The sequence below is a fragment of the Bacillus rossius genome, chromosome 13 (assembly GCF_032445375.1).
Source record: "Bacillus rossius redtenbacheri isolate Brsri chromosome 13, Brsri_v3, whole genome shotgun sequence".
In the NCBI taxonomy this organism is placed as follows: Eukaryota; Metazoa; Arthropoda; class Insecta; order Phasmatodea; family Bacillidae; genus Bacillus; species Bacillus rossius.
This window is the reverse complement of record NC_086340.1, coordinates 11,765,481-11,786,161: the sequence shown is the minus strand read 5'-3', so window position 1 is coordinate 11,786,161 and position 20,681 is coordinate 11,765,481. Positions and strand designations below refer to the sequence as shown.

At 41.6% G+C, this 20,681-nt stretch overlaps 1 protein-coding gene across 5 annotated transcripts in view; it reads right to left on the bottom strand.

The window, feature by feature from the left end:
• LOC134538240 (tyrosine-protein phosphatase Lar) overlaps nt 1-20,681 on the bottom strand; it is a 1,248,834-nt gene that overhangs the window by 9,627 nt on the left and 1,218,526 nt on the right. For all 5 annotated transcript variants that reach the window (XM_063379387.1, XM_063379386.1, XM_063379388.1 and 2 more), the window contains 9 exons: nt 19,087-19,310; nt 15,710-15,935; nt 13,895-14,095; nt 9,228-9,446; nt 6,845-6,999; nt 5,233-5,362; nt 3,822-3,977; nt 2,251-2,556; nt 498-778 (listed from right to left, as the gene is read on the bottom strand). In XM_063379387.1, coding sequence (XP_063235457.1) covers nt 498-778; nt 2,251-2,556; nt 3,822-3,977; nt 5,233-5,362; nt 6,845-6,999; nt 9,228-9,446; nt 13,895-14,095; nt 15,710-15,935; nt 19,087-19,310 — 1,898 coding nt within the window. The remainder of the gene's footprint in view (nt 1-497; nt 779-2,250; nt 2,557-3,821; nt 3,978-5,232; nt 5,363-6,844; nt 7,000-9,227; nt 9,447-13,894; nt 14,096-15,709; nt 15,936-19,086; nt 19,311-20,681) is intronic.

The following is a 20,681-nucleotide window of genomic DNA, read 5'->3' as shown; positions in this document are numbered from 1 at the left end:
TACATAGGAGGAGGAGGGGGGGGGGGGAAGAATGGGGAAACTCCCCCCCCCCCCAAAAGATATCTTAAATGGTAAAAAAATATATTGTTCCCACCAACGAAAGGAAAGAATATGAAAGTAAACAGTGGTAAAACTGGTTCCAATACCCACTTCCACTCCTTCACCGAAGTGAAATTGTGTGTATGCTCCTGGCTATAGTAACAAGAGCACTTAAGAGATGAGGAGTTAGGGAAAAGGGAAGGGGAGGAGGGGGAAGAGAAGAAATGCTAAGAGAGAGAGTGGTAAAGCAACCGGCGAGGCAGGTCGCACGGTGAGCAACAATAACTTATGTATGACGATCAAGTGCTTAAGGAGTGGTTAGGTTTACTGGGATTGGAGATGGGAACGTAAAGTTACAAAAGCAAAAAAAAAAAGGGGGGGGGGGGGAACCAACCATTAAAAAAAGTAGCAATAACTTGAAAAGAAAATCTAAAAAAAAAATAAATTATTTCAGCTACCTGCAGTGGACCGTGATCGGCCCGTCCTGTCCGAACTGTTCCTTGGTCTTGTGGACCTGGCCGATGAAGTCGATGAAGCCGTCTCCCGACTTGGGCACCCCTTGCTCGGGCCAGTCGATGAACTGGAACTGGCGCACGGTACGAGAGCTGCCGTCCCGCGCGTCCGTGACCTTGAACTCGCGCAGGATGTACTGCGGCATGTTGTACTCCGCTATGGGGTCCACCACGAAGAACTGGTAACGCACGGATCTGTCGCTAGGCCAGTACTGGTGGCATTTCTCCTGCGAACCAAGGTTCATGTGAAAGTGAATATTTATTACAATAATTGTGTACACACTTTTTGAAAAAAAAAAAAAAATTCATGGTTATATTCTTATGTCACTGCTTTCCCATAGTAAAATAATAAAATCATGAAAATACTTTTTTTTTTAATACTTAAGGCATTCCTCTATTTACCCCGAAAAAACTCAGTTTCTAAATTCCTACTTGTTTCTAAGAAATTACTGTTTATAGGTCACATTGGATGGCCTATGCAGTGAAGTGGTTTTCGCCATGTAGTGCGTTAATTCCATTCCCAATCCTGTGATTTTCCATGTCTAAGAACGTGTATATTTTGTATTTGGATATTAAGACTCAGTGGAACGTAAATAATATATCAAAAAAAAAATTACGTGGAGTCCCTGCTGTGCATCCAAACCCAAGCGTCAAACCTTGACATGGCTTTTTTTTCAATAGTATGGAGGCGCGAAGCGCTGGCTTGTAACATGCGATAGCACGTAACATGACGTACAAAAATTAATTCTCGCGTTTGATACATGTAATGACGATTCCTTTTATTATGTGTATTTGCATATAGCCAAAACATTTTGATCCGTCTCTGAACAGAATAATATTTCATGCAGTTATTAACTGGACCAAACTATCATTCAAAAGTGGGTTCAGGCCTAGCCATCCTGCACTTTCAAATATTTTGATACTGCTATATTTTTTGGCTACTTGTTAAAAGTCAACACTTGTGAACTGGTGCGATTATCATGATAGTTGTATTCGCCCGCATGAAGTAATAAGTTGTTTCCTCGAGCCTATTAGTAAATGTGTGGTTGCAACCAGGGGCGCAACAACAGGGGGGGGGGGAGGGGGGCAAAGGGTATTTTGCCCCCCCCCCTCTGAAACCTTGAAGTGGGGGCAAACGGGGGCAAAGAAAGTGCTGTGTAATCAATTTTTAGATAGTAAAACCGCTTAAATAGCACCATTTTCTACCTTGAAATACAAATCTTCCCGGGGGAGGACCCCCGCTTCAATAGGGGGGGGATAGATGATTCTTTACAAAAAGGTATATTGCCCCCCCCCCCCCCCCCCTTGGAAATTTAGTTGTTGCGCCCCTGGTTGCAACATGGTAATTATTAAGGTCTTTGAGATGTGATTTATGCCTTGACATGCCAAAATTTGGGATAAATGGTTAAAAAATTTTAATTATAGCAAAAATTTAAAGATGGAAAAATGCGCGATGGTTGGGTGTGAGTGTGTGTGTGTGTGAGTGTGTGTGAGAGTGTGTGTGTGAGTATGAGTGAGTGCGAGTGTGTGTGAGTGTGAGTATGAGTGAGTGAGTGAGAGTGTGTGTGAGAGTGTGTGTGAGTGTGAGTGTGTGTGAGTGTGAGTATGAGTGTGTGTGTGTGAGAGTGTGTGTGTGTGTGTGTGTGTGTGTGAGTGTGAGTGTGTGTGTGTGGGTGTAATCCTCTGTGATCGAACTCACCCGGCCCATCTCCTTGAGCTTGGTCAGCATGACGACGATGGTGGAGTTGTGCTCCCACAGCATGCGCCAGAGGTCCTCCGTCGTGTCGGGGAGCGGGCCCTGGGTGGCGATGTACGCCGAGCGGTACCGGTAGCCGTCGATGAAGCTGGCGTTGATGTAGTCGGAGCCCTCGACGCCTCTGATGGGCGCGAGGCACACGCGCGTCGACTCGAACGGCAGGATGTGCACCAGGCGGTTCTTGTGCTTGTTGCACGGCAGGTTGGCGCTGATGAAGCGCGACGAGTCCGCCTTGATGTTCGACAGTTTCTGGAGCCATTCAAAACTTATTAATTGCCATTTACTGAAATGTTATTACATGTAGTGCCCACCACTAAAGTCTACGACTGTTGGTGGGCACGTGACAAATTCCAAATAAATAAATAAAAAATAAATAAAACAACGTTACTGGGGACAAAATTATAATACAAATTGTGATAAAACCGAAATAACACCCAAAAACCATATATCACCGAAATACAAGTTAATACATCATAAATCCCAGAAAAGTAAATAAACTGAATCAGTATTTTGAATCAAAACTTAACTCCAATCATAAAAATTTAATATTTTAATATATTAAATTCAATGAATGTAATTATTTTAGTATGTTGTACCAAAATGTATATACTAAATAGATAGGAATTAAATTCATTTCACTTTTTTTGGATCTTAACATTACAAATTTGAATCAATCCTACCCCTTAAATCTGAATCTAGGTTTGAAAGGTCAAAGATAAAATAATACACAAGAATAAAAATAATTAACTACAATAGTAAGCTATTTAACCCTTAAAAGCATAGTGTTTGCATATTTTTGCTCCAATATTTTTTTCTCAAATATAAAATCTTCTGAATACTAAAAATTTGATATTATTCAAGTTATGATAGGCCCTAATAATTAAATATAAAGCAGTAAAATCTTGTCACAAAGTTTTACTATGACTTAGTAAGAATAAATATGGTAATTCAAAGATTTTCTTAACAGAGGCGTTGTTTGATTGTGAAATGTACAAGGCTAATCACAACAAAAAATTTGATGGGCGGCTGTCAAAAGTAATACAATTGTTTAAATATACATACAAAAAAAACCAAACAACTAAACAAAAACAAATGATGCAGTCTATTTCCAGGGGAAATGGTGATTCACATAAACGCTTGATGAAAAAAAAAATGTATGATAAAAATGGCACACAAAGACCTATTGTTAATATGTTTGTTCTTATTTCATAAATAACAATTTATTGAGGCACTGTTACGAATCAGAGTAGGACAATTGCATTGATGTATGTTGGTAGACTTTTGCTTGCAAATTAAAAAGTTGAATAGAACAGTCAGCTTGGGAGATCATGGAAGTTCTTCAATGTAATAATTATTTTTTTGGAAAGAAGTGCAGAAGTTACAACTACATAATTGGTTGGAAAGGGCAGTGTTATCACTTAACTGGCGATAGAAAAAGTATATACATATTACAAGGTTGACGTTGATAAAAAAAAACCTGGTATGAGGAGAGCTTGCTAGTACTATATTCTCACCTTAAACTCGAGCTCCATTCCCGAGATATTTTCGCCGACGTCAGGCTGCATCAGTTTCTGTATGTGAGAGTGCAAACTGCGGGCCGCAACTTCGGTGTTGCCACAAATGACAGCCTCGAGCAATGCATCATGGATGAAAATGTACTGGTCTTCAGTCTGCAACAGAGACAAGGAATGGGCTGTCCGCTATCGTCTTATGTGCCACAGTTTACTGAAAAAAATAATATATTAGTACTATTTACTGGAACACAGGATGAAACCTTTTAACCCTTTGAGGCACATATAAATATATTAAAAATAAATTAGAATCTATTGTGTAACTTTTAACAGACATGGTGGAAGGAAAAATTAAAGAAGCCAATGTTGCTTGTTCTTGTTAGGATCGCCAGATAGCAGCACAAGGCTTACTCACGCGAGGCATTTCGGCAATACCACTGAAACATTGCGAATAGTAACATTTTTTCAAAGTGGTATCATAGAAATACCATTACAAAACAAAGGGTTAACAGGATAAAACTTTAAACCGAGTCTTGTCTGTAGGTGGCACATATTTTCAAAATAGTGGAGAATTTAGCAATCAGCAGTGATACAGAGGCATAGTCCAAATTTTTACAATATCAGTATTTCCGATAAAATGGATTTTCATTAAAAATAGCACAAAAACCTATGAAAGGCATAGGGGAAAATATGGTAACCCACATATTTTTTATTTTATTTTTAATTTTTGATCTACATGCGGGAACACAATGGTAATCCCATACTGTACAACCTTATACAAGAGATTAAGCATCATGGCCACAGATGCCAGAACAGTGCAGTAATGTTTCTATGGTAAACCACGCTGCTGGGGAAAACAAAGTGGTAAGCCACAAAGTAACTCAGTTGTGATACGCAGTGGGTTACCATTGTTTTCCCCCCATGCTCTTCATATGTTGTGAAGTAACACACAGGACACTTCTGATCAAAATAAGTTATATTGTTCCTGCAGGAATCACACCCTGACTTATTAGTGTTTTTCTTTTTTCCTACTGATCATATTCTACAGAATTCATAAATTAAAACACAAGCATTGCAAAGCTATGTGGTTATTTTATGACTAATTTATAATTAACCCAGTAACTTTGTACCAACCCCGGATACAATCATATATGATAATTTTTCTCCATAACATTAACTTTTATAATAATTTTGTACATACATACTAAAATTACAGTATGTGCTTACAAGGAAATAGCTTGAAGTGAAATATATTTGAGTTTTCTCATTTTTAATAAGTTATATGTTGTTTTATCCTCCACACACATACATAGGCATATGGATAAAAATTCTATACAAAATGTCCAAACAAATCTGTGGAATAAATTCCCCTGAATGACCAAAATTACAATAAGAAAAAGTAGCATATACAAACCTGCACCATGTAATTACGTTGGGCCCTCAGACAAGTAACATGTCCATAAATATCCAGCATTTTTTCATGTTTTAGGCGTTCCAGCATAGAATCAATCACTATAAAACATCCAGTCCTGCCAACACCAGCACTGAAAAGAAAAAAAAAACAAAGCAAATTATTTAATACGTTCCCTTTATTTTCAACTGCATTAACTTTGAGATGTTTTAATAAACAATAGTGGGAATAAAAAGTTTAATTTCAGTTTACAAAAGCATCTGATCCTCATTCAACTTCCTGCATGCAAATACTTAAAGTACGGTTGTGCAAATATTCGGTAGTGCAATTATTGAAATTTAAACTTTCATTTAGAAAATTTCTTTTTTTCTCAATTTTGATTAAAGAATTTCATAATGATTCAGAATGCCTTAACACATACACGAGCTGAAAAGTACCTGGCTTTGCCCGGGCTAAACCACCCTTGAGAGCCGATTTTCGGAAAACTTCGCTCTCAGTTGATGGCTATGTAGTATGAGGAACATCAAATCTGAGTTTTCAAGTCTGTAGGACAAGGACTTAAAAAACGGGAAATTATGATCTTTAACGCCCCCGAAAAATGTTGTAAATGTTGAAAAATATGAAATTTTGTTTTTTTAACACCCCCAAAATCATTTCATCATGAGCTGATTTTCAGAAAATCCTTTCTCAGCTGATGTCTATGTAGCAAAAGAAATATATATGTGCTGCTGAATTTCAAGTCTGTAGGTCTTATAGTTCCATAGCATTTGTAATGAGCGAGTCATTCCCTGAGTGGTATCACACCCACTCTCTCTCACACACACACAGACACACACACACAAACACGAACATACCTATAATAAATGTAAAATATATCGTCGGTAAAGAAACAACACTGCTGAACTGACTTTTTTTTTTTTGGAAATTAGTATGTTTTTGTTTCTCCATTGAAACGTAAGCATTTAACGGTCTTCTCACAAAAGTGAATTTGCCAATAATCCAAACAGAATGTGCTGCTGTGGTATTTCCTTCTAACACCGGCCATCATTCATTTCCAGCATGGCGTATGAAGTTACTAAGCGGCGGGGTTGTTTCTTGAGCGACGATATTTCTCTTTGAGGGGGGGTGGGATGAGGGTGAGCGTGTTTCCCGCCCCTGCCACCCCTCCCTTGGAGCTGCACTCCCAGATCGCAGTGTTATTGTAGTGAGGGGTATTGCATGTCTCTTATCCCAGACCATCGTTTCTCTTGCTGTGTGGGTTTGTTGCATTGCCTCCCAACCCAGAACACATTGTCTCTTGATGTGTGTGTGGTGTTGCAATGCTTCCTTCCTAGACTGTAGTAATATCTTGCTGTGTATTATTTTGCATTGCCTCCCATCCCAGACAGCAGTGCCCCTTAACTGTGTGGGGTTTTGCATTTCCTCTTATACAAGACTGCAGTATCCCTTGCTGCGCGAGCTTCTTTATTGCCGCCCATTCCAGACCGCAAAATCACCTTGCAGTGTGGGGTGTTACATTGCCTCACATTCCAAACCGCAGTGCCCTTGCTGTATGGGGTTTTGTATTGCCTCAAATCCTTTACTGTAGAGCGGGGGCTGGAAGCGCGAGTCTCACCTGCAGTGGACGACCATGGGGCCGGCGTCGGGGGGGTTCATGCAGCGGACCCTGCGCAGGAACTGCAGGAAGGGGGCCGGGTGGTCCGGGACTCCGTGGTCCGGCCACGCCGTGAACTGGAACTGCTTGATCTCCCGGCGCTCCGGGTGGCCCGCCTGCTCCGGGGAACAAGCCCACACGCCGATCAGCCCCCTCCGCAAACCTCACTTCGAGCTTAAGGGGCCACTCCAGTGTTTCAGGATACACTACGCAACCCGCGTTAACCTCATAAGATTCAATGCTATTTTCATTTTGCTTATAACTTATTAACTAATACAGATTTAGAAATGATGCTTGCTTGATATGTAAGGCAACGATGCTCTTATCAAAGCCCCTTTCTTCAAAAACGTGCATAAATTATGGTTTTATACTAATCATTACTAATATGCGTTTAGGTTTAAACCATAATTTATGCACGTTTTTGAAGAAAGGGGACTTTGATAAGAGCATCGTTGTCTTACATATCAAGCAAGCATCATTCAGTTATAAGCAAAATGAAAATAGCATCGAATCTTATGAGGTTAACGCGGGTTGCGTAGTGCCCCTGAAACACTGGAGTGTCCTCTTTAAACATACAAGATTAAGAGGCTGCATTCTCTGACTGATTACCACAATGGGACGATTCATTTTGAAATAATTTTGTGTAAATAAGTCACTATTTATTTGAACTGGTATTCATTGAAGAAACCTCAAGAAGGGGGCAACAGTCATGCCCGTATCAACTGATGTCTAAGTTACACAACTAGACAGATAATTCCACCTGATGGAGTACGTGCCGTCTGAATTCCTTCCACAAAATAATCCGTGCTGTCTAGGCATGGTACAGTGGACATAAGTTAATATTAGCTAGTTCTACGCATGTTTATATGTATTCATTTTTGTTTGCCCTTTATTGAGGTTTCTTCTACAAAAACCAGCAATGGTACACTTCCAGGAAATTATTTTATTTAAAGGAGTACCTAGTTTCCCTACTTTTATAGTTTTATATTTTGGCTGATGATTTAAATTAAATCAGTACATAATATAATTATGGTATCAAGTTTATATTTAAGTCCTATTTATAATTTAGAGAATAAAATTGTAAAAACTAAGATTTGGGGAATACCAAATTTTTATTGATTTATGAATAATATCCTGAAAATAATTAATTTCACGATAAAGGCTACATACAAACGGTTGATTCAAAACTATTTACGACATGATTTGAAGCTCCTTGGCGATACTTCAAATTTATGATATTCACACGGGCCTTCAAAGGATGCATCCTAGTTCGAAAACATAAGTAGTCGAAAGGGACATAATGCAAAAAAGAAACCCTTGAAATTACTTGGACTAACATGTAGTGGTTAGGAATACACTTACGACAGGCTGTGTAACAGCTGAGAGAAGTGAATTTACATAGTAAAAATGGCATACAATGTTGCCAGAGTGGAAATAGTCGGCAACATATAGTTGCGTCACACTAAATAAACAGATGACTTGTTTACATTAAAAATATTTTTGTACACCATCGTACACATGTAAAGTTTTTTTTTTTTAATTTCAATACTTTCCGATCTTTCTAAGAGCACAAAATAGTTTTTATTGTATCATTTCTGAAAATACTAGTTCAACAATAAATGCCAACTTATCTTAGGGAAACTATTTGCAGTAGACTGTCACTATTAATTCCAGGCATTCCATTAAATCATTGCTATGCTTGAACAGAGCAATAATGTTAATATTAAATTAAAAAAAAAAAAAAAAAAGGATTTTTGAAAAAAAGGCAATTGAAATAAAGAAGGCAACTTTCGATTATGCCTCCTTAGAAGAAGTAAAGATTACATTATGCTTTCGATGCAATATAACATGAATGTGCATTATTTCCTAAATTGTATTTATTTAAAATTTTCACGACCTTGAAAAAGGTTTTGTCTAGAAATTTTAGTGCTTTATGCCGTACATCTGGCACAGTGGCGTAGCCAGGATTTGTGTATGGGGGGGGGGGGGGGGGTGTTAAGAAGCATGCCCCCCCCACCCACCGTATTAAAGGAGGGGGGGTCCGGAGGGGTCCTGTCCCCGGGAAATTTTTTGGATTTCAAGGTGTAAAATAATGCTATTTCAGCAATTTTCGGTTCTTAAATTTAAATATTGTATTGGTAAAAAATTTTTATTAATTTTTAATATGAAATTTGTTTGAATAATGAATTAAGAAATTAATTAAAGATTTGGTGCTAAGGGGGAAGGGGGGGGAGGTATGAACCCCTAAAACACCCCTCAGTGGCTACGCCCCTGAACTGGCGACAGTGCACACTGAAACGAGGACAGCGCCGGTGCACTGGAAAGAAGGAGCGGGCGGGCCCACCTTGTGCAGCTGGAAGGTGCGGATGCAGTAGGTGGCCAGCTCCTGCACGTCCGAGACGGTGACGGTCATGGCCCCGTAGGTGTCGGTGCCGCGGCTCGGCCAGTACTGGTCGCACTTGACGCGGGCGCGCTCCTCCAGCTTGGTCATCATCACCACGGTGGCGGCCCGCAGCTCCCAGCACATGCGCCAGAAGTCGGCCGTCGTCTCCTGCAGCGGCCCCTGCGACACACACGCCCGCTTCCACCCCTCCGCCGGCCCGACCTTCCCTCCCTCGGGGAGCGGGGGCGTTCCATCACGACATGGCTCCACTCCACCCTCCACCGGCCGACCATCCCTCCCTCGGGGAGTGGGGGGCGTCCCAACACGACATGGCTCCGCTCCACCCTCTGCCCGGCCGACCTTCCCTCCCTCGGGGAGTGAGGGCGTTCCATCGCGACACGGCTCCGCTCCACCCTCCGCTCGGCCGACCTTACCTCCCTCGGGGAGTGGGGGGCGTTCCATCGCGACACGGCTCCGCTCCACCCTCCGCCGGCCCGACCTAACCTCCCTCGGGGAGTGGGGGGCGTCCCATCGCGACACGGCTCCGCTCCACCCTCCGCTCGGCCGACCTTACCTCCCTCGGGGAGTGGGGGGCGTTCCATCGCGACACGGCTCCGCTCCACCCTCCGCTCGGCCGACCTTACCTCCCTCGGGGAGTGGGGGGCGTTCCATCGCGACACGGCTCCGCTCCACCCTCCGCCGGCCCGACCTAACCTCCCTCGGGGAGTTGGGGGGGCGTTCCATCGCGACACGGCTCAGCTCCACCCTCCGCCGGCCCGACCTAACCTCCCTCGAGGAGTTGGGGGGCGTTCCATCGCGACACGGCTCCGCTCCACCCTCCGCCGGCCCGACCTAACCTCCCTCGAGGAGTTGGGGGGCGTTCCATCGCGACACGGCTCAGCTCCACCCTCCGCCGGCCCGACCTAACCTCCCTCGAGGAGTTGGGGGGCGTTCCATCGCGACACGGCTCCGCTCCACCCTCCGCCGGCCCGACCTAACCTCCCTCAGGGAGTGGGGGCGTTCCATCGCGACACGGCTCTGCTCCACCCTCCGCCCGGCCGACCTTCCCTCCCTCGGGGAGTGGGGGCGTTCCATCGCGACACGGCTCCGCTCCACCCTCCGCTCGGCCGACCTTCCCTCCCTCGGGGAGTTGGGGGCGTCCCATCACGACATGGCTCTGCTCCACCCTCCGCCGGCCGACATTACCTCCCTCGGGGAGTTGGGGAGTTCCATCGCGACACGGCTCTGCTCCACCCTCCACCGGCCGACCTTCCCTCCCTCGGGGAGTTGGGGGGCGTTCCAGCACGACACGGCTCCGCTTCACCCTCCACCGGCCGACCTTCACTCCCTCGGGGAGTTGGGGGGGGTTACATGGCGACACGGCTCCGCTTCACCCTCCACCGGCCGACCTTACCTCCCTCGGGGAGTTGGGGGGCGTTCCATCACGACACGGCTCCGCTTCACCCTCCACCGGCCGACCTTACCTCCCTCGGGGAGTGAGGGCGTTCCATCGCGACACGGCTCCGCTTCACCCTCCACCGGCCGACCTTACCTCCCTCAGGAAGTGGGGGGCGTCCCATCACGACACGGCTCCGCTCCACCCTCCACCGGCCGACCTTCCCTCCCTCGGGGAGTTGGGGGGCGTTCCATCGCGACACGGCTCCGCTCCACCCTCCACCGGCCGACCTTCCCTCCCTCGGGGAGTTGGGGCGTTCCATCGCGACACGGCTCCGCTCCACCCTCCACCGGCCAACCTTACCTCCCTCGGGGAGTGGGGGGCGTCCCATCACGACACGGCTCCGCTCCACCCTCCACCGGCCGACCTTCCCTCCCTCGGGGAGTGAGGGCGTTCCATCGCGACATGGCTCCGCTCCACCCTCCACCGGCCGACCTTCCCTCCCTCGGGGAGTTGGGGGGCGTTCCATCGCGACACGGCTCCGCTTCACCCTCCACCGGCCGACCTTCCCTCCCTCGGGGAGTTGGGGGGCGTTCCATCGCGACACGGCTCCGCTCCACCCTCCACCGGCCGACCTTCCCTCCCTCGGGGAGTTGGGGCGTTCCATCGCGACACGGCTCCGCTCCACCCTCCACCGGCCGACCTTCCCTCCCTCGGGGAGTTGGGGCGTTCCATCGCGACAAGGCTCTGCTCCACCCTCCACCGGCCGACCTTCCCTCCCTCGGGGAGTTGGGGGGCGTCCCATCACGACACGGCTCCGCTCCACCCTCCACCGGCCGACCTTCCCTCCCTCGGGGAGTGGGGGGCGTTCCATCGCGACACGGCTCCGCTCCACCCTCCACCGGCCGACCTTCCCACCCTCGGGGAGTGGGGGGCGTCCCATCACGACACGGCTCCGCTCCACCCTCCACCGGCCGACCTTCCCTCCCTCGGGGAGTTGGGGGGGGTTCCATCGCGACACGGCTCTGCTCCACCTTCCACCGGCCGACCTTCCCTCCCTCGGGGAGTGGGGGGTGTCCCATCACGACACGGCTCCGCTCCACCCTCCACCGGCCGACCTTCCCTCCCTCGGGGAGTTGGGGGGCGTTCCATCGCGACACGGCTCCGCTCCACCCTCCACCGGCCGACCTTCCCTCCCTCGGGGAGTGGGGGGCGTCCCATCGCGACACGGCTCCGCTCCACCCTCCACCGGCCGACCTTCCCTCCCTCGGGGAGTGGGGGGCGTTCCATCACGACACGGCTCCGCTCCACACTCCACCGGCCGACCTTCCCTCCCTCGGGGAGTTGGGGGGCGTTCCATCACGACACGGCTCTGCTCCACCCTCCACCCGCCAACCTTACCTCCCTCAGGGAGTGGAGGCGTTCCATCGCGACATGGCCAAGTTTCTATCAAAATTTTTCCGGTGTAATTGGTTTAATTTTTTTATGAATTCTGTTTTTTTTCCCTCATTAAAGATAGTATATTACTGAACACATGACACATGAATGTTTCACGATACTTATTTCACCAAATCAGTTTCATTTTTACTGATAAATAATGCACGTGTGACAACGAAAATACATCTGCAAGTATTGTTTAAAAAATATGTACCACCATTGTACTGAAAAAATAAGTTACTAACAACAGTTGTAAGATCATAAAAGAGCAAAATAAATTGTTTAATATACTTAGTGCGTACATTTTTGTAAATAAAATTCATTTTGAATACATTAAATTCATTGAATTTATTATATTAAATATTATATTTTTTTTGTGTTTTGAGATAAGTTTTGATAAAAAAAATGGTGATATTTTCATGATGGTAGTTAGATTGTGGTGCTTTGTCGCAATTAATCATACCTCTCTCTACCTGTTACGCTATTAGATATTGAGTTAGTTATAAATAACATTATTATTAATTTTGCTAGTACCAGTAGTTTTATTTTCTAGCATAAAAATACAGATAGCCTCGAATGAGTAAGCTCGTGTATTGTTTCGGGAAAGAGGGCGTCCCTGGGGAACCCCGCTCAGCCAAGCACCACTCCGAGGAAGGAACACGTCTCCCGGCAGCTGTCACCGACCACCGGGAGCTTGTGAGTAGCCCGGCCCGGTCACTGCCGTTCTCGTGCAGAGGCGGGGCAAGACAAACTCTCAGATAGTGCTTGTGCCCCTCCGTCCTCCGGGCGAAGCCCTATCCCCGGTAGAAGGGGGTTCACCCGACGAGACCCCTTGGGTCCACACCAAGGCTCGAGAGGAGACAAAAGTGTAGGAGCCCCAGATGACCCGCGGCATTCTTCCCTTCGCCCATCGGGCTATGGCCCAACCCTGGCCCCTCCGCCAAGAAAGGACCGAACGCAAACCAACACCCCCAGCGACAGGATGGCCATATTCTCTAGGGCAAATCAGGAACCGCTGACAGCCATTTGCAGCGCATCCCCTGTTGGGGATACAATCCTGAACTCGCCAGGCCATTCCCACCTACCCCACCTAGGAGCCTGCACCAGGATAGGCCTAGACTGTCCAAACAAACCCAGTAGGCGGACACTTTTGATAAATTGTTAAGCGTAAGGCACATAGACGGTAACCGGTACGTAAAACACCATGCGACACATATAACACTTTGCACTGAAACGTAACTAAAAACGAGAAATCAATCAGGAATTTCACAAAACTTAACTTAAATAAAAAAAAAAAAAAAAAAAAAAACTTTTATCATGATAAATTAATTAAATGTAATTTAAGTAAAATGAATTTGTACCAGACTGTACGATCTAAATGAACTGTAAAAAGAATAATATTAATTGTTTGATATAGCATCTCTCTCTTAGTAACATCTTTACATTAATGTTTCATACATGTTTCAAACCCACAAAAATTTGCTGATTTATTCATATTTTTTTGATTAGTTATGTTCTATAAATGCTTATTACTAATGATTATACTGTATATGTATATCAGGTGTAAATTAAAAATAGACTATTTTGGTGAAATAAGTATTAAATAATTTAGTTTCATATTTGTTGAATAATATTTTATTTTAAATGAGTAAAGAAAATAGGGAAATAAACACAATTCCACCGAAAGCTCTTGTTTTAAAAACGAAATTGTCCTAAAATAAAACCATAAAACCTAGTCTCTAAATACGGCGACAAAATGATGTAAGTTAACCAAATCCCGCGCACTGTTACTCACTTGCGTGGCAACGTAAGCGTTGTGCTTTCGGTAGCCGTCGCAGTAGTTTGCATTGATGTAGTCGCTGCCTGGCATCCCATCGACGGTCTGAAGAATCACTCTTGAATGGTCGTACGCTATCACGTTTGCGTAGCGATTCTTCGGCTTGTTCACTTCCATGTTAGAGTAGTCCCACGTGAACTGCTGGCCTGGTTCGATGGACTGCAATTAAAAAAAAAAAAATTACATTCAGTCTCTGTTACTCAGTAAATTTTATTTCAAATACTATTTATCAGGCCTCAAAAAATATTTACATGCTCGACCAATTTTGACGTGGATTTCAAAGAACTGAAATTACAATGAAATACTAATGAATAAATATTCTTCTTGGCTTAGAAATGTTAGATAACATCACAATAGAAAAAAACAACAGTGCATAGCAAAAATAAAAAAATAAAAAAAAAGGCTGAGTGTATGTACGTGAGGTAGAAGTTAAAATAAATTATACATAGGGGACATTTATCTCACTTATATAAATACACTTAAAAATACCCTTAAAAAAGTTATAAACTTAATTTTGAGCACCAATTATCACAAATAAATGTTTTTAGTTATACGGATCAATATTCAATACCAATCACTACAGTACCTATAAGAATTAAAAAACACACATACACATATACATACACATATATAACATTTATTTGTATGTAGCCTTTCTTTTTATGCTGTGAAAATTTCATTGCAGAGTATGCGAGCATTGTAAAAATTAATTGTTATTATTTTTTTTTATAACGCACGTAAAGAAGTGTAACTTCAAAAACAAAATAAATAAAAAACTATTATTCTTAAATTTGACAATTGCATGCCATTTCTTTGTTCCAATATTTTTTGATTGAAATGGTTATAAGAACTTTTCTATTCTGTCAAGCAATTCATTCCTCCTCCTTGAAATAATGACACTTTTATGGTTCGCAAGAAATGTTCCCTAGACATGAGTATAAAAAATTAATTTCATTTGAAAATGAAACTTGCAACACAGTTAAAATCACACAAATGTTTGATCTGATGAGTACTACAACGCATTGTTTTAAATTTCATACAGATTGAATAACATCCTCTATTAAGTATTAATACTAAAGAGTATTTTCAAAACTAAAACAAAATAACATCATATTCTTAAATTTAAAAAGTAAAAAGGAGCAACCATAAAAACTGGTTTTTAAAAATAACTGGATACTTCACACAGATCTTGGTCAAGTCATTGGTATACATAGCTAAAAGTGAGACCAACATTACTCCTGCCACATTACAACCAATAGTAATCTGCTTCTGATTGCAGGTTCAAAAACTACGCTTCCTTTAACATATTTCACCATTTTGTTTCTTTAACATCTCAATATTATAAAAAAAAAAATTTAAAACAAAACTGCACAGAGAGAGTTAGGTGTACAAAAAATTGAGACTGTGATATTAAGAAAAGTGGGAAAACATAAATATATATAATTACTTCATAAAGTAGGCACAATAGTATTAGGTACAAGTGTATATTTCCAGAAAGACACATCTTATTAGCTGATAACCCCACAAGAAAATATATATATATATTTATTATTTACTAAAAAAACATTGTTGAACAAACAATGTAACAGACATATAAAACTAAACTAATGATAATTGACTTTAATTTTTTAAAGTCATATTTTAAAAAAATTAAGTTAAATTCATTCTTAGCATGAAAACTCGTCATAATTTATTGTTGTAAATACATACTTAAAAATGTACAGCATGCTGCAAATGTATTAATTACGTAGGTACTTTGAAGGCAGCACTCGCCTCATATTCCTGCGAGAACTTGAGGTTGTCGTTGGCTTTGAGGCGCTCTATGTGATTGGCCAGCTCCGAGATGGGTATGGGCGGGTGGGAGATCATGCCGGGGGTCTGGAAGTTGAGGCGCCGCATCTCGACGGGATCCGTTGGCGCGTGGCTCGCTCCGATGTCGGCGGCCATCAGGGGCCGTGTGACGGCCGCCTGGTCGGGCGCCTTGCACGGCTGCCGTCTCCTGGAACGCACACATACGGCACTGAGAGACCTGCAAAGTTCGCGGACTCATCGACCTCTAGGACGGACTCCGCAGTCCTTCGAGTACTCGCGGAAACGACACCCGCTCGTCGGCTACCGACGCGTGCGACGTCTCGACTATAGGCTGTCCGTGATTCTGGCAACTTTCTTGGTATAGCATTTCCCATCAGCCCACAGTTCCCCCGGACGAAACGCGAGGCCGATCGCAGAAGCGGTACGAAGGTATAGTTGTTTTGATGCTAGCGAATGAAACCCGTGTTCCACTGCTCGCGTTGACAGTCGACAAGACCTCTGTTCTCGCGCGCAACAGACTAGTACAAGTCTCGAACATTCATGATGTTCTTCGTTTGGACATTCACGTTAATATTATATACTAGCTTTTACCCACGGCTTCGCTCGCATTGAGGCCATTAAATAAGCATCAGAGATCATTACAATAGAAATGAATCAATAAAATATATTTCTCTGTAACAAAAATAAATAAATAATTTTGAGTTTTGAATTTTGACCGTCGATAATACAGTGCAACGGTATTACAGTACTCAGGGTTGGAACTTCATAACTGGAATGCTAGATGGCGTTAAAGTAGCTAGATTTTGAGATTTTTTGACAAACATTTTTTTATCTTTTGTAAAATATAAAATTTTTTTTTTTCTCAATAAAAATTATCCTATGTTACTTCTAATACCTCCAAGAAAATGTGTACAAAGTTTCATGATGATCGGTTAAGTAGTTTTCGCGTGAAAGCGTAACAAACAAACTTACATTCACATTTATAATATTATAGTAGGGATACATTGTATTTTATATATATTTTTCATCACATAATGGAATTGCAGGCAGACAAAACACATTACGTAAATGTTAAAAAAAAAACCTGTTATTAGAACACTACACGTTAGCTTGATCCCATGTATCACAGAAAATATGCGTTGACAGGTAAAAATATTCAAGAAGTAAAACAAAAATGCACATATTGATACCCACCCACAAATTTAGCCACAGTAATTTTGAAAATACAATAGTTTGAATAAATATATGGTGACCAAAGATTTATTTATTTTCTTCATTGCTGTGTTATGCAAGTTTAATAGTTACATAAACATGATGGTTTCTTTTTTTTTCTCTTTTTTCTTTTGATAAATGCCACAATTCCGTTCATTTTTTATGGTTTGGTTATGCACAATACTATTGACATACGTAAAACATTCGTAAAAATAAAACAGAAAAACACAAAATCTTAAACTTTTTACGACAAAATTGGTCACATCATAAAACCATAATAAAATCTTGGTTCTATGCATGGAGAAAGATAATAATCAAAACTAGTGGGTATGCCAGTTCTCTGTGTCTACTTTCAAGAAACAGAACACTGCATAAAATCAGTGCGGACATAACTGAACGACAGCATGAGGATCTCCAGAAATGTTTGGGGAGGTTTGAGTTTTCACTAAACACTAGATATTATCTTGGTTTTATTTCTTTAATTCATTAATTATTAGATTATTACACTTATTAGGAGAGACAAGATTTTATGGTTTTTATTTTTAGGCCAATCTCATTTTTAAAACAGGAGATTTCAGTGTTACTGTTTTTATTTTTCATGATTTCTGTTTATTCATAAAGATAGCATATTACTGAGCACATATGACACATGAATGTTTTATGATAATTATTTCACAAAATCAGTGTCATTTTGACAAAAAAATAACGCACATGTAACAATAAAAATAAATCTGCAAGTATGTATTGTTTAAAAAAATGTACCACCATTGTAATGTAAAAATAAGTTACTAATTACAGTTGTAAGATCATAAAAGAGTAAAATAATTTTTTTCCAATATACTTAGTGCATACATTTTTGTGATTTGAGTTATGTTTCATGATAGTAGCTGCATTTTGGGCTTTATGGTGTATGAACTTACATTTCAATGTTATAAGGTATACAGACATGCTTTTCGACGATATTTCAGTTTTATCGTAATTCACCATATAATCTTGTCTTTACCTATCAGAAATTGAGTTACTTATAAATAACATTATTATTCATTTTGCTAATACCAGTAGCAAAAAATGAAACAAACCCTTTAATAAAAAAAAATATATTTGTTCCTATCTGAGAACATACATAGTATGTAAATATAAATACTAATTTGTAACTATACTGGCAAGTCTTCTGCGATGGTAGTGTAATATTGAAACAAAATTCGAATCTAGATGTTCTGATGAAAATGAACTGCTTCAAAATGGTTCTGAAAACGCACAGCCATTTACTGTTTTACGTAAAAATTTGAAATGTAGTACTTTTACATCATTCCCCAGTTCCTCAGATCGATTTGCAAGCAGGAACAAAATGTTACATGTTTGATCATTGGAATTTGCATCCGATTCAGTTGGGCGACTGTTTTTTTTTTGTTACTTTTATAAATTAACTAGCTGCAGTACCTGGCGTTGCCCGGGCTAAACACATGGAGCTTTACTGTCTGTGAGTTAAAGCAAACTGGATAGCGCTAAATGACAGTGTGGTTGGACATAGAGAAATGTCACACAATTACTGTTTGTATGTTCATGACCTATGATTTTTTGTTTACCCATGGTGATCGGTTATTTATTATTTATCATTAATTATAAATTATTAAGACCGTTAATCGAAATAAAAACCATCCTATCTCTCAAGTTGGAAAAAATCAGGGGTGCAACAACAGGGGAGGGGGGGGGGAAGGGTATTTTGCCGCCCCCTCTGAAACCTTGAAGTGGGGGCAAACAGGGGCAAAGAAAGTGCTGTGTAATCAATTTTTAGATAATAAAACTGCTTAAATAGCACCATTTTCCACCTTGAAATACAAATTTTCCCGGGCCCGCTTCAATAGGTGGGATCGATGATTCTTTATAAAAAGGTATATTTCCCCCCCTTTGGAAATTTAGTTGTTGTGCCCCTGGAAAAAATTACACATAAATGCCAATTTTCATCGAAATCGGTCGACTTGTATGAAGAGTTCACTGGAAGCGAAACATCAGGACACTGGATTTTAATATATATTAAGATTTAATAATTTTTTTTTTAAACAATGTTTTTTGAGGAGAGGTAAGGGGGGGAGAATTTGAACCCATTAACCCCTCGCCGCTCTCACTTCTTGATGATGAAGAGCATGACGAGGAACATGGAGAGCAGCAGCGCAGCTATGATGGGCCCGATGACCCACACCATGCCGGCCTCCTCCGTGCTGCGGTTCACCGACACGTCCGAGTTCTCCGCCGGCACGTTGGGGTTGGGGCGGCGGGGCGGGTCCCCGGGAGGCACCTCCCGCATGTCCAGCGACAGGAACTCCGAGAACGGGCTCGACGTGTACAGGTGCTGCGGGCATCCCCCACGGCACGGAGCGTCACACACACTTTCCAACACTTTCACTTACCCGTGCGAACTCGTGGAAGTTCCTTTCCCCAACAGACGTAATTAATTTGATATTGCTTTAAGTAAAAAAAATAGAGGATTTAAGCCTTCCTAGTACGAAATAATCTTACCCACTTTTGATGATTTGAATATTTCGTTACCTGCGCGAACCCGTGGAAGTTTATTTCCCAACAAATGTAATTAATTTAATATTACTATACGTAAAAAAAAAAGAGGATTTAAACCTTTCTAGTACGAAATAATCTTACTCACTTTTGATGTTTTGAATATTTCATTACCTGCGCGAACTCATGGAAGTTCATTTCCCCAACAAACATAATAAATTTAATATTGCTTTAAGTAAAAAAAATAGAGGATTTAAGCCTTCCTAGTACGAAATAATCTTACTCACTTTTGATGTTTTGAATATTTCATTACCTGCGCGAACTCATGGAAGTTCGTTCCCCAACAAACGTTATTAATTTAATATTGCTTTAAGTAAAAAAATAGAGGATTTAAGCCTTCCTAGTACGAAATAATCTTACTTACTTTTGATGTTTTGAATATTTCATTACCTGCGCGAATTCATGGAAGTTCATTTCCCAACAAATATAATTAATTGAATATTACTTTAAGTAAAAAATAGAGGATTTAAGCCTTCCTAGTACGAAATAATCTTACTCACTTTTGATGTTTTAAATATTTCGTTACCTGCGCGAACTCGTGGAAGTTCATTCCCCAACAAAAGTAATTAATTTAATATTGCTTTAAGTAAAAAAAATAGAGGATATAAGCCTTCCTAGTACATAATAATCTTACTCACTTTTGATGTTTTGAATATTTCATTACCTGCGTGAATTCGTGGAAGTTCATTTCCCAACAAACGTAATTAATTTAATATTACTTTCTACTCTCTGATAGAATTCTTTGACCTAATAACAGATAAGAAAACTAAACTCTGGTAAATTTTATTTAAATACATAACAAAATGAAAAAAAAAAAATATTGAGTTTTGTAAACTAACTCTTCACTCTGAGGTTTAGACTCAGTTCATACAATTTCTTGTGTACCCATATTCTTTTTTATGTACCCATCCTTTTTTTTTTTTTTTAAATCTCTTTCTTACGTTTGAAATGTAAAAGTACTGTGTAATATTTATTTTTTGTGGTTGTACAGTTTGTTTGTATATATGTATATATTTGTATTAATTGACTTGTTCTATATACCGGAGTCCTTACCTCCATATGGGATCTACAGAACAAAAATTGAATAAATAAAAAATAAATAAATAAAATAAAATAAAAAATTGTGGATATCAGCCTTCCTAGTACGAAA